The 15,451-nt window shown below is 36.2% G+C and overlaps 1 protein-coding gene across 25 annotated transcripts in view; it reads right to left on the minus strand.

Annotated features, from left to right (window-relative positions):
• cfh (complement factor H) overlaps positions 1-15,451 on the minus strand; it is an 81,598-nt gene that overhangs the window by 12,546 nt on the left and 53,601 nt on the right. For 10 of the 25 annotated variants that reach the window (XR_011692107.1, XM_071486291.1, XM_071486286.1 and 7 more), the window contains 2 exons: positions 13,553-13,720; positions 12,653-12,820 (listed from right to left, as the gene is read on the minus strand). Coding sequence is in view for 24 of the 25 variants with exons in the window: in XM_071486291.1 (XP_071342392.1) it covers positions 12,653-12,820; positions 13,553-13,720 (336 nt within the window). In the remaining variant the exon portion in view is untranslated. Of the gene's footprint in view, positions 1-1,934; positions 3,427-4,118; positions 4,305-4,399; positions 4,589-4,864; positions 5,024-8,834; positions 9,376-9,695; positions 9,888-10,445; positions 10,632-10,722; positions 10,912-11,745; positions 11,902-12,652; positions 12,821-13,552; positions 13,721-15,451 lie in introns of those variants that run through there. The other 15 variants (XM_071486294.1, XM_071486293.1, XM_071486301.1 and 12 more) reach the window with 11 other exon arrangements.

The raw sequence follows: 15,451 nt of genomic DNA on the forward strand, positions 1-15,451 counted from the left end.
AAAGAGAAATACGGAGACTGGTGACTGGCAAGTGGAAGCTGTGTTTTGTTTTCATATAAGAGTTTTTAAATGAGATTCAGATAGTAAATAGTCAGATCTTGTCTGACTGCATGTATTTCATCTCAAAGCTCCATTTGAAACAATTCCTCTGCCACTAATTGTGATTCTAAATTCCATTGCACATTGGTTATATGTACACTAGTCTTGAAATTATTCACAAACCTTCTGCAAAATGGACACAAAGAAAGCACTAAAGCAACACAAAGCTTATTTTTTGATTGTATCCATGATCTACTCAAAGTATCCACGAAGGCTGTGGTGAGGCATGTTGTCCACATTACAGGCTGAAGAGTGAACATATATCTATTCTGCTGTCTTTAGACCACTGTAGGGATTTCATCAGGTCAGAGGGAGGACTTTCATATAGCTATAATCATCACAGCAGTTGTTTGTTTCATCCTTTTTGTGCTTACTTTAACTGTTTTCTCATTGACTGAACAGCAGGTTACTGTATCTGGCACTGACTTGGAGTTAATAAGTTTGACAGTTATGCTCAACATGGTCATTTATTACAATCTATGTTAGTTAGCACCAAATTTTGTATTTATTCATACAAAACATTTTACAAGTATAAGTGAGGTATAATGAAGTGGCTTGACTGGAAGAAGGACTTTTAGTTCCTGATTTAGCTCCAGAGTTTTGCAGCTATTTGTCTCTGTGACTTCTTTGTGGAAATCAGCCAAAAAAAACATCTATTCCAACTGGATGAAAAGCCCTCTTCCCAACTTCCACATGGTATTGTATCAAATCACAAATAATTAAAGGAAAATGTATTATGCTCTTGACTAATTTTCCGTAGTGTTAACATTTTAACTGCAAAGATACATTTTGGTTCCAAAAACTCATAGTCCCTCAATTTGGCTTAAAACTTTGAGGGCATATCCAGAAAATCTTGATCAAATGATTATTTTGCATCTCAGCAGGAGTTATTCAATTATTTTGTTTTCCCTTCGCAAGCAAAGGCAGATTCAGGCCATTTTACAGCCTTATCCATGGAAGGACAAGGATGGACCTTATATGAAAGCAGAAGGCATCTCATTTTGCACCTCTTTGGAATTTGAAAAAGAGCTCAACAGATTTGTTCTGTAATAATCTGACAAGCAACTTCAACCCTGCCATCCCAGATAAATCAGAAGAAATTCCCCTGTGTTAATGTTGAGAAATGACAGTTGACTAAAGAAAATGTTTGTATTTGGAAAAATATTTTCTCACCTGTGACAGATTTTATTCAGATTAGGGATTTAGGAAAATCAGTTGCACAATGCACAATTGTCTTTTTCTAACTGCAGTTCAACCACAGAGAAACTGGAGGTGTAATGTGATGTCCCTTACCATTCTGCTGTAAAGATTCATCCACATTCAGCCACAGCATAAAAAGCCAAAGTAGGTGAGAGAGTCTCATTGTGAACATCCAGGGATTGCAGTATTTAGGAATTATTCTGAAGTATTTGTGTCTGAGGTACTGCTTTTCTCCTTGAAGTTATACGGATCAGATCGAAGTATTTCTGTGAAGTGCAAATGCAAACATCTGCGAAGCAAACATTGTCAGGAAAATGGACACCACTCCCCAAACCCTCCCTTCACCTCTCCCTCTCTTTCTCTTTCACACACGCACGCACCACGCACACACAAAAACATGCACACACACACACACACACACACACACACACACACACACACACACACACACACACACACACACACACACAAAATGATTTTTATGCAATAATTGCAACCCATATTTCTTAAGACAAACTCATATACACCTGCACTGAAAATAGTTTTCAACTGTTAAAACAAATATATTTATGTCACAACTTCACAGAGCAATGACTGAGAATATATATATTGAAATAAACAGTATTTTTGCAATATTGCTCTAATGAAGTGTTTAATATCAACATTCAAACATGGATTTACTTGCATGTAAACTTGCATGCAAGACAGTTTGCTCTATTTAGCTTTGTGCTTGACAGTAAAATATGTTGTCATTTATATTGAAACACATAAAGAAACAAGAATATAAATAAAATTTGTTTTTTTTGTGTTTTGTAATTTACTGGTTATATTTTTTGAACCAAATTTTATTCAATGTACATATCATACAACTTGGAGGAAATCCTTATACACTTACACTTATTTTGAACTTGTTTTGTTCATGTCTGTTTCACACATTATGATGTAGGTCTTCTTTATTATAATGAGGAATCCTGATACAGTAACTTGAGGAGCACATTATCCAGTATCACACCACTCATACAAATAAATTTACAATCCTATAACTGTAGCATTTGTTAAGTCAAGGTCACATGACGCCATGTGTGAAGGTAACTCATGACACATGGCAAAGCTCCAGAGAATTTCACAGACACATCTTTTGTGCAATAACAATCAATTTATAGACCCTCCATCATGTATTTCTTTGGTATCCTGTTATATTGATATATTAAATGCTACTGACTTGACAGAACTTAATCTGGGAGCAATTAGTCGTAGTTAATTTGAGGAAAAATTTATGGTAAATCAAATTAAATTTGACCTCACAGGTTGGTCCAGGGAAGTCTCCATAAAATCATCACATTAAACAATCTGTCACATACACAGCAGCATTAAGGCAAACATCAACTGCTTTGCTGGAACCAAGCATCAGACTGTTCATGACAACTTCAAGCTGACTTTGAATAAGAATATAGAATTTAAAGCTCAATGTCTTATATAATTGTGAGTATCTGAGTATCTGCTGATGACTCAAACCTTTCTGTCCAGTTTGATGACCGCATTAAATATGGCATGTAGCGATAGTGTTGACACTGCAGGACAAAGTCCATTGTAAAGAACATTCTGGGGAATAATCAGTCAGTTAAGTAATTTGATTAGATTTTTTTTTTTTACCATTTACTTTAACTTTAATGATTCATCCTTTCAACGCTGCTGAGGAAATTTCCAATTTGAATTCCTGAATAAACAGGTCACTGTCACTTGTTTTTCTTAATTTTAGGACATTGTGTTGACCTACATACATCCTCAACCTGCTACTTGCCAAACCCCCATTCTCACCCCTAACATATGCTAAATATGCTAAATTTGGAGAACGGCCCAATTCGGAAAATACAAATGGAATATGTTGTTTTTATGACCCATATCAAATTCTGAATATTGTTTTATTCAGAATAATAATGGAATTCTAGTGTGCATATAAATGTACCAAATATTGCCCTTTTCAACAGTTGTATGTATGTATTATATGTATCAGGATCATGTATTGTATAATCATGACATCAGGATGAATAATGCACATGAAAAGTAATTTTCTGGAGACGTCTTTGGACCTTGAGAAAAATCTGCATCACCGTTCCAGAGTGGGAGCTGCGGGAGAGGATTTCTTTGTTCAGTATCACATCTCAACAAACAGTGGGTATAAATCATGTACCCTATTTTATGTAACCAGTATAGTGTTTGCAGTTAAACAAAGCTGTTACGTTTTACTCTGAGCTGAAGGACATGCACCTTTGTCTTTGACCACAACAGTTTTCAACTACATCCTCAATGTAGAACATTGACCATATACTAGATTTTAAATGAATGATTTACCTATATTTGTACTTGTACCTCCTCCTTCATTTCTTTATGAAATATTTAAGTGTAATATGTAAGTAAAATATGTAATATGTAAGACTGAGATATTGGTATGTATATTGCACTGGTGATCAACAGGCCAGATATTAGTTGTGAGGATTGTTTGGTGTTTGCACACCTGAAGCTGGTGAATGAAGATGGCAGGGCCATCCATAGGAGACATCATGTTTCAGTGCTTTCAAACTTTCAGTATTTTGCTGTAAAACGACATGGAATTGATTTGCAGCTTCTTGTAAAGGACTTAATAAAAGGTCTGATCACACACCAAGATGTGGAAATTTAGTTTAGTAATGATATAATTTTGCGAAATTTTGAGTTTTGTTTCTTGACTTTGTTCTATATTGTGGACTGTTCTGTTGTAAACTAGAGTCTTCTTAAAGCTTTCTGCAAGTTATTTTGTAAATGCTTTTGGATGTACGTGCCTGCACATGTAATGTTCCTCTCCTCCCATTTTCCATTGTTGCATGTAATTGTGGCATCTCCCTCCAATATATAATTTTCACGGCAGTGATAAGTTACTTCAGAGCCAGACAAGTATTCCCTCTGAGGGGAAGTCACAACAACGGCATTCTCAACTTTGGGTGGGGCACTGCAGTGACTGGCAATAGCTGAAAGAGATGAAAACATGTTCAGTGTTATCTTATACCCTGTAATCTCTTTATATATGCCTACATCGGATAAAAGAAGACTGAGGATGACTCACATGCACAGATTGTTTTGAGTGGTGTTCCATTTAACTGCCATTTTCCCTTGCGACATGTTATGTGATCAATCTGAGCGATGTATCCTTCCTCACAAATAATCGGGACTCTTTCACCTTGCCTATAATTATTACGTTCGGATGCCAATTTCCTATGAGGAATCAAAGGAAGTTCCCCACACTTGCTTTTCTCTAGAGATGACACAATAACAAATAATTAGGTTTAAACATTTTTACAAAAAAATTATGTTAGCAATAAATAAACAACTCTTCATTCAAAATTATCTTTCTATTTTATAAAAATCGAGTTTGAATAAAATTGAAATAACAAATAATATATTCATGTAGCCTGTTTCAAAATGTCCTGTGGCTGGGGTCATACCAAAATATTGATATTTTACATTGACAAGCCACTGTGGTCAATTTACTTTATGCTGGTTACAACTAGACCTGTAAGGCATTAATTACCAATGCATTGTTCAAGTCCAGACCAGATGCCGTCATTACACGTGGCTTCACCCCACCAACCTTTACTCACAAGCTTATAACCTTCTTCACAGGTATAGTACAGTGTCTCATTGTATGGGCCAACTATAAATCCATGTGGGACATTGGGTTTTGCACATGCTGTATGAATTAAAGACAGAAAAAAGTTACATCCAGTGAGCATCAGTCATCATTACATTGGTGAAGCCTTAACATTAACTTTTAGTGCCACCAGTATGGCAACATTTCAGTTTAGCCTATTCCAGTAGTCTGGTTTTTGACTAATTACCTGAGAACTAATGACCAAATGAAATTCACATTAACCACAACCGTACTTTGTGTGCAGTGACAATCAGAATATAATATAATTAGAATATAAGATAATGTTAGAAAGCTAACACACTAAACACACCTGCTGTACATAAACATGTTAGCATTGTCATTTTGGGCATGTTAGCTTGCTGGCATTAGCAGTTAGGTCAAAGAACAGCCTAACAATAACTCTGGAATGGCTGGAGATGATGTCTTTTTAAAACTAAAGAGAAAACTGTTGTGATGAAGTGGAACTCTCCTTTTTGTTTTGCAGTGTAGAAAAATCTGCATTTGGACCAATTAGGAAGACATTTCGCCTCTCATACAAGAGGCTTCTTCAGCTCTAAAGACCAGTGTGGAAAACCCAGGTATTTAACCCTAGGTGGGGACAAACACCTTGGAGGTTGTCCTGAGAGTCGTTGACTAGCCATCATGTGAGTTAACCCCCATTCACACCTGGAGCCATGTGACTTTAACGAGTCACATGATACAGGGGGGGGGGGGGGGGGGGGGGGGGGGGCAAAGACTCTGTTTTGAGTCACACCTTGGCGCATGTGACGCTAACAACTCACATGATGGCTAGTCAACGACTCTCAGGGCCACCTCCAAGGTGTTTGTCCCCACCTAGGGTTAAATAACTGGGTTTACCACACTGCTCTTTAGAACTGAAGAAGCCTCTTGTATGAGAGAAACATCTTCAAGAATCAAAAGAAGTCCAGTTGCCTTCAACTTCAGCACTTAATGACTACGATGACCTGGATGACTGAGAACCTTCACGGACACTTGTGTTGTAAACCTACATGGGTGCAGACAGGTGATGAAGAACACAAACTTTTTCTCTATGCAGATGATGTTTTATTGAGAACTAGTGACCCTGCATTTGTGGATCCAGAATTTTGTACAATTCTAAACTCATATTCTAAGTGGATAACTGGATATGAAATTGACTGGTTTAAATCAGAAGCCATGCCACTATCAAAGATGTGCCCTCATATAGTACTGTAATTTTGAATAAATCTAATTTGATCAATGACAATGGTGAACAAAACTATTGGAATTGCTTTCAGAGTGATGTGTTGAACGACAGAGACACTGACAGCCAAACATCAAACAACTGACATCAAAAATACATATGAATTCACAGGCAAACTTTATTTGTTGTACGGTCTGAATTCCGGTCCAATTACCTTGGCTACAGACTAAAGTAAAACATTTTTTGCTGTTGCTGCATTCATATTGAACTCGTTCGTGGTGGGTATAATTCTCCTTTTTATTGCGTGTAATGTATGCATTACTGATGTTAAGTTTTTTACATCGTTTGTCTGAAAGAAATTAATAGAAATTATTCAAAAGCAATACTTTACTATGAAGTACACTGATATACACATATACATGTTTTACTGTAAAAAAAAAATTCACATGCAGTTCATATTTCATGTGTAATTTGTTTCTAATTTCCTGCATCTCCTGACTAGTTCTTTATCTACAGAAGTAAAGTTCTTCCTCTTGTCTCATCTCATGTCCCGCAGTGAGCACATTAATATGGAACATTTACCAATCCTTTAAAAATATAAAGTCCTTTAAAAGTATAAAATGCTTTGCCAGTTTTACCAAATTGTAAAGATGGAAATGAGGCATTCCTCCACAGATGGAGCAACAGAAGTATTAAAGACAGCTGCATTCCAGCAAGCAGCTGTGCAGCGACAAATAAGAGTCCAGCTGAGGCTAAGTCCTATGACTGCTCTCTGTGCAAAATTCCTGTGTGTTTATCTCCAGTTGCAGTCCTCAGGGTGCACTGAGGGTCACAACATGGACTGCCCAGTGGGACTGCACAAGGCAGTATGAACACAGTATGACACATGGCGAAACACGCAGGAACACACTGTTCATATGTTTACCTGAAAGCTCCAGAAAAGTTGTGCAACAACAATCAGTTCATAGACCCTTCATCGTGTATTTCTTTGGTTTCCTATTAGCTTCATTTATATAATGCAGCAAATGAGGCCACTTTTTGTCCACTTCACTAAGGCCACTGGAAAAGAGAGCATACCTCTATTCTGACTTGACAAAACTCAATCTGGGAGGAATTTATCAAACTTTATGATAAATTAAATTTGACCTGACAGGTTGGTCCAGGGAAATTTCAGTCAGAAACATCACATTAAACAATCTATCATCTACACAGCAGCATTAAGGCAAACATAAACCAGACTGGTTCATGACAAACTCGAGCCAACTTTGCATAAGGACATAGACTTTAAAGCTCAATGTCTTATATGACTGTGAGTATCTGCTGATGACCACAGTAAATGTGGCATGTGGCAATAGTGTTGACACTGCAGTACTAAGTCCACTGCAAAAATCTTTCGGGGGAACAATTAGTAAGTCACGTAATTTGGTTTGATTTTTGATTATTCCATTTTCTTAAACTTTAATGATTCATTCTTAAAAGTACATTCAACGCTGCTGAGGAAATTTCAGGTTTGAAATCCTGAAAAACACGTCACTGTCACTTGTTCTTCTTAATTTGAGGAAATATATTCATCCTAAACCTGATATTTGCCGAACCCCCATTCCAACCCTTAACTTACTTACCTTAAACTTAATTCTAACTGTAACCAAAAACTTAGAATTAACCTTTAAAACCAAAAAGTAAAAGCCCCACAATGTCACTGGGCAGACAAGTTACAGAGGGGAGATGAAAATCTATAAACCTTCCATGTATAAGGTGAACAATACAGTTAAAAATGCATTAAGTTAAGTAAACCAGATTTAAATCAACAATACTTTTGTTTGTATAAACACTACAGTTCCAAGTATCAAAATGTATGTAGAACCTAAAACACATTTAAATAATAATAATAATAATAATAATAATAATAATAATAATAATAATAATAATAATAATAATAATAATAATAACAACAACAACAATAATAACAACAACAACAACAACAACAACAACAACAACAACAACAACAACAACAACAACAACAATAATAATAATAATTTTATATTATGTAATTTAATTTTTGTGGAATGTTTTTAAAGATTTGCAACAGACATTGAAATAAGAATTTAAGATTTATTATTATTATTATTATGTTTTAATTGGTTGTCATTTTAATGCCGGCATCAAAATGCTTTCACCTTTAAGTTTTGTTGCAAATTTGGCCATAATTAAAAAAAAAAAAAAAAAAAAATCTTATATTGACATCAATTTGATTCATTTGTTAAAAGCTAATTTCTCTTCCTTGTAAAACAGTGCATAACAGGCGCACCATGGTATTGAGAGAGACCACTGTCACAGAATAATTAATACTAAGCTGAAATCTACTATTGAAAAGCTGAAGCCACAATTGATTTTTGTTATGCTTTACCTCAAAACCTTACCTTAAACCCATTTAAATAAAGCTTGGTTTCAGAATAAAAATACTGAATAAAACCAACAAGTAAAGTTTTTTCATTATGTTCTCCTCTTTTATTCAGTATGCCAAAGCTTTATAATATCAGACCACTTATCACACAAATGATTGTTAGATTCAGTCATTCAGTACAGCCTAGTTATAGCGGATCATGTATGTAGGTATGAATAATGTGTGTTCCGACTGAACAACCAAAGCAAATACACATAGAAGGGTTTTTTTTTTTTTTTTTTTTTTTTTTTTTTACTGAGACTTCTTTGGACCTTGATGAAAATCAGCATCACCATCCCTGAGTGGCAGCTGTGGGAGAAGATTTCTGTGTTCAGTATCACATTGCAACATACAGTGGGTGAAAATCATGCATCCAGCTCTATCTAACCTGTATAGTTTTTGCAGTTAAACGTTTAAGGTATTTTGATTTACTCTGAGATGACAAATATAAAAGACATGTGTCTTTGTCTTGTATGATACATGTTTTATATTTTCATGTTTTGTTACTTTTGTATATTGTATATTGTATATTGTATAGTGTATTTTAAGTGTCACAATGACGTAAGCACTCTTTTTTAGATTAAGTCAAAGTGTCCCATTTCCTCTGTCAATCACACACTGGGTCTTTTATATTGGTATATACAATATTACATTATGTTAAATAGGATATTTTTGATTTAAAGAAAATTCCATACCATCCTTATTCCTGGGTAATTTGCAACAAGATGTAATTTAAAAACTTTGAAAGTAATCATCCAAATGTTCCTACAGACAAAGCATCTGAATAGCAGTAAGTTTAATTTGCAATCTCTTTGTGACATGCCAACAGTAATCCAGTGTCTCATTTAATATGTGAAATGATTTTACATTACACTACACATGAGAGCTGTTTTGAAATTGTCCCAAAGCTGAAGCTGAATTAGCTCTGGCTTTGTCTTTTAAAGCCAAGCCCCCCCCAAATTATAATTCCTTTTTTCTCCCTTTACATCTATAATGGCATTCAGAATCTTGAAACTCAGGTTTAAAACAGGAGTCTTCTTAAGGCTTTCTGTGAGTAACTTTGAAATGCTTTTGGGTATACGTACGTGTGCGGCTACATGAAAACCCTCTCCACCTCCATCTTCCATTGGTGCATGTAATTGTGGCCTGTCCCCTCCCTGTATAATTATCACGGCAACTGTAAGTTACTTCAGAGCCAGACGAGTATTCGTCCCGAGCTGAGGTCACAATATCAGCATTTTCAACATCAGGTGGAGGCCCACAGGGATTGCCAGCTTCTGAAAGAGATGGAAACATCTTCAGTGTTAGGTTATACCCTGTAATCTCTTTATAAATGCCTTCATCTGATAGGATGAGACTGAGGATGACTTGTATGCACGGAAATAATTGGGACACTTTTTCCTTGCTCATTATTATTATGGTGAGATCTTACTTCTGCAATAGGAAGTTCTCTACCCCTGCTCCCCACTAGAGTTGTTAAAATAACAATAAATAAGCAAAAGTTCTCTATTCAAAGTTATAGTACATCGGGGCTGCCACTTTTTCAAAAAATCTAGTTTGAATAAAATTGACCTAACACATAATTCTTTTACTCATGTAATATGCTGACGGTAACCTGGTGTCTCATATAATATCTGAAAAGATTTCACTTCATCCTACACAAATTTTTGAAGCTGAATTAGCTTTGGCTGAATTTTAAAATGCATTTTTACACAGACCAGAGACTGGGGGTTTTGTTGTCCATTTTTTATACAGTGTAGTTGTACTACAGTACAGAGTGATCTCTTCGTGAGTAGTATGTTGAGTGAGTTTGAAATGCTTTTGGGTATACGTACGTGTACACGCAGTGGTAACCTCCTCCCAACTTCCATTGTCGCATGTAATCGTGGCGTCTCCCTTAATTGTATAATGATCACGGCACCTGTAAGTTACATCAGAGCCAGATGCGTATTCCTTCTGAGGTGAAGTCTCAACAATAGCATTTTCAACTTTAGGTGGAGGACTGCATGGTCTGACGTTAGCTGAAAGGGATGAAAACATTTTCAGTGTGTTTGGTTATACCCTGCAATCTCTTCATAAATGCCTTAATCTGATAGAATAGGACAGACTCACGGGCACAGATGTCTTTGAGTGATTCTGCATCATAATTCCATTTCCCCTCAAGACACGTTAAGGTCTCAATCTGAGCAGTGTATCCTTCCTCACAAATTATCTGGACACTAGCACCTTTCTCATAATCATCACGTCCAGATGTCACTTTCATGTTAGGAATCACAGGAAGTTTTCCACAGCTGCTTTCCTCTACAGGTGACACAATAAAAAACAATTAGGTCTGAATATTGTTACAAAAATAATTTTAGCAATATAAACAAAATGTCTGCATTCAAAAATATCCTGCATCCGCAATGCCACTTTATCACAAAAACAAAACAAAAAAACCAACAACATATCATTCAATCATGTGGCCTGTTCCAAAATGTGCTGTGGCTGGGCTGATATCACATTTCGCTTAGTACGAGGAATGGTACAAGGTGCATTGGCTGCCAGTGTACAGTCTGTTTGTGTTAGTGGGTGGGACTGAGCTCTCTTTCAAGAAATGGTGATTATTTATATCCTTGTTTTTATAACGGCATTGCAAAAATACTGTACTGGCTGGAATATAAGAAGATTTCTTCTTCAGGAAATTAGGTTTGAAAGAGTGAGGGTTGTCTTATATTATATATAAGACAATGTGTCAACAACATCAGATATTCTTGTTGAATGGGGAGAATACCAATGCAGCATGGTCTTCGACAGAGACTGTTGTTACACAAATGTGGGTTTTATGTATTGTTGTATTTCATGTTTAACTTATATGAGAGAAAAGGCTTCAGTGATGAGTCAGGTGATTAGACCGTCTGTCTAGTCAGGATCGTCCTACGTTCAGGCCAATATCGCGATACAAGCAGCAGAGAGAGAGGGATACTGATTGGATACAGTGAGTTCAAGAACATTAGGCAGCAAACAAATGGTTAAATTAAAACTTTGTTTCACCTTCTAAATTAAAATGCTGATATTCTACATTGACAAGCCTCCGTGGTCAATTTGCTTGATGCTGGTTAGAAGTAAACCTGTAAGGCATTAAATATTCATTACCGATGCATCGCACAAACTCAATCGCTGGGTCTCCACATTTGGCTCCACCCCACCAGCCTGTGGTCTTAAGCTTATAACCTTCTTCACAGGTGTAGTACAGTGTGTCATTGTACGGACCAACTACAAATCCATGTGGAAGTATGGGTTTTCGACATTCTGTAGAAATTAAAGACAGAAGAGCATCGGCCAAATGATGGAACAACACATTCTTAGCCATGCTAATGCTAAGGCTCGAGGGACGACAGTGTCAGTGTGTTGATTCACCACTTTGCTGCAGACGGAAATATTTTATTGTGGTGCTCAGAAGATAAATCCTAATAACTTTGGTGAATCCTTGATTTTTGTTATAGTGCCACCAGCAGGTCAAAGTTTGCACCCACTTTACGGATGCACACAAAATTTTGCACAGACTTTCATGGTCCCCAGTGGATGACTCCTGTCTCGTCTTGTCTCATCTCATATCCCGCAGTGCTCCAGAATGAGCACATCAACGTGGAACATTTACCAATCCTCTCAAAATATAAACTTGTGCAACCTTTAAAAATATAAAATGCAAGGCCACTTTTGCCAATGAGGCACTGACCTGTTGCCCCCAGTATCACTTAATAAAGAAATAAGTTTGAAATGATGCAAGAGCAGAATAATAAAATGATAAGATGCATCCTCAAGAAAACTGGTTGGAAAAAAAAAACAGGTAACCACACCTTTTCCTGTGTCACTGCTATTCCTTGAAAAGATTATTTGAGGTATTTACTCTTTGAGATTAATTTCCTAATAATCTGAAGTAACTGTAACTGTTTTATGATGTTCAAATTGATTGAGAGCCACTAAGCTCAGCAGGTTTGGGCATGAACAATAGTAGATTACAAAATGAAGGAAAAACAGTGTTTGTATTATAGTTTCTTACCTCTACATTCTTGAGACCCGATCCAACCATTTTGTCCACAGGTGATAGAAAAACGTCCCTCAAAACCATCCTTGCAGACGTACTCAACCTGCTCATTGTACTTGTATGATGACTTAGCTCCTCCAATAGTTTCTGCATTTTGGTAACGCTTTTGAGGGCATGTTACCTCTGGAAAATAAAAAACAGTAGCGACTGGTGACTGGCAAGTGTGAGCTGCATTTTGTTTTCACATAACACTTTTTAAATCAGATTCAGATAGTTCAGTTCCTTAAATTATTATGGTGTTTTATCTAATAAAACAGTATATCAGGATTGGAGTTTCCTTTCAGGTGTCTATAAAATCACATTTTGAAACTATTTCATGTCTTCAGGGAAGTAAAGTACTTCGCCTTGTCTCATCTCATATCCCGCAGTGCTCCAGAATGAGCACATTAACATGGAACATTTACCAATCCCCTCAAAATATAAACTTGTGCAACCTTTAAAAATGTATAATGTGAGGCAGACCAATTGTAAAGATGGAAATGAGGCATTGCCCTTTTGTCCCAGTATCATTTTCTAAATAAATCAGTTTGAAATGCTGCAAGAGTTGAATAATAAAATAAAAGATGCTTGCAGCAACAGGTAACAGATGCTTTCAAAAACATCAGACCTCCACACATTTTACTGTCAATGCCATTCTTTAGAAAACCAGGTTTTGCTCCAACATCACAGATTCTCTGTTGTTTATACTCATTGAGATTCATTTCCTAATAATCTGAAGTAAGTGAAACTGTTTTACAGTGTTTGGAAGTTAAAAACATCTTTAACTGTGGGGTAAGCGTGAACAATAACAGTTAACAAAGGGAAGGAAAAAACAGTGTAGTCCTTTCAACTGTATTATGTATTGTATTTTCTTACCTCTACATTGTGGAGACCCGGTCCAACCATCTTGTCCACAGGTGATAGAAAAACGTCCCTCATAACCATTCTGGCAGAGATACTCAACCTGCTCATTGTACTTATATGATGTCTTAGCTTTTCCAATAATTTCTGCTTCTGAATAATATATTTCATCACATGTTACTTCTGGGAAAAAAAACAAACCAAAAAAAAAAAACCAGTAGCGACTGGTGACTGGCAAGTGTGAGCTGCATTTTGTTTTCACATAAGACTTTTAAAATCAGATTCTGATTATGCTGCAGACAACCCTGGCCACATGAGAGCTTTTAGATCGGATTCAGATAGTTCAGTTCCTTAAAATATTCAGATATTTCATCGAATAAAAAGTAGAGACATAAAATACAAAACATAAAATAAGCAAAATGTTCCAAATTATAAAAGGTATTGGTTATATGGAATGGTTCATATGTATGTGTGAAATATCCTGACTCATTTTGTCCAGAATGATCTCTCCACCCTCTAAACTGTGTCCTCTTTACAAAGAAGACATTCTTGCATTTTACACCTCATTGCAAAGAAGAAAATACAGATGCCATTATTCAGGGTGTAACAGCTGTAACTGCATGTGTCACAACTCAAAGCTCTCAGGACGTACATTTTAAATAATTCCTCTGTGACTCATTGTGATTCTAAACTCCACGGCACATTGGTTATATGTGTTACCTCAGGGAAGTAAAGTACTTCGCCTCGTCTCATCTCATATCCCGCAGTGCTCCAGAATGAGCACATTAACATGGAACATTTACCAATCCCCTCAAAATATAAACTTGTGAACAAAACAAAGTTTTCTGTTGCATCTTACCTCTGGAAAAAGAGAAATACGGAGACTGGTGACTGGCAAGTGGAAGCTGTGTTTTGTTTTCATATAAGAGTTTTTAAATGAGATTCAGATAGTAAATAGTCAGATCTTGTCTGACTGCATGTATTTCATCTCAAAGCTCCATTTGAAACAATTCCTCTGCCACTAATTGTGATTCTAAATTCCATTGCACATTGGTTATATGTACACTAGTCTTGAAATTATTCACAAACCTTCTGCAAAATGGACACAAAGAAAGCACTAAAGCAACACAAAGCTTATTTTTTGATTGTATCCATGATCTACTCAAAGTATCCACGAAGGCTGTGGTGAGGCATGTTGTCCACATTACAGGCTGAAGAGTGAACATATATCTATTCTGCTGTCTTTAGACCACTGTAGGGATTTCATCAGGTCAGAGGGAGGACTTTCATATAGCTATAATCATCACAGCAGTTGTTTGTTTCATCCTTTTTGTGCTTACTTTAACTGTTTTCTCATTGACTGAACAGCAGGTTACTGTATCTGGCACTGACTTGGAGTTAATAAGTTTGACAGTTATGCTCAACATGGTCATTTATTACAATCTATGTTAGTTAGCACCAAATTTTGTATTTATTCATACAAAACATTTTACAAGTATAAGTGAGGTATAATGAAGTGGCTTGACTGGAAGAAGGACTTTTAGTTCCTGATTTAGCTCCAGAGTTTTGCAGCTATTTGTCTCTGTGACTTCTTTGTGGAAATCAGCCAAAAAAAACATCTATTCCAACTGGATGAAAAGCCCTCTTCCCAACTTCCACATGGTATTGTATCAAATCACAAATAATTAAAGGAAAATGTATTATGCTCTTGACTAATTTTCCGTAGTGTTAACATTTTAACTGCAAAGATACATTTTGGTTCCAAAAACTCATAGTCCCTCAATTTGGCTTAAAACTTTGAGGGCATATCCAGAAAATCTTGATCAAATGATTATTTTGCATCTCAGCAGGAGTTATTCAATTATTTTGTTTTCCCTTCGCAAGCAAAGGCAGATTCAGGCCATTTTACAGCCT

Source organism: Trachinotus anak, unplaced genomic scaffold (assembly GCF_046630095.1).
Source record: "Trachinotus anak isolate AG129_WGS33_773 ecotype Australia unplaced genomic scaffold, CSIRO_AGI_Tana_v1 ptg000010l, whole genome shotgun sequence".
Lineage (NCBI taxonomy): Eukaryota > Metazoa > Chordata > Actinopteri > Carangiformes > Carangidae > Trachinotus > Trachinotus anak.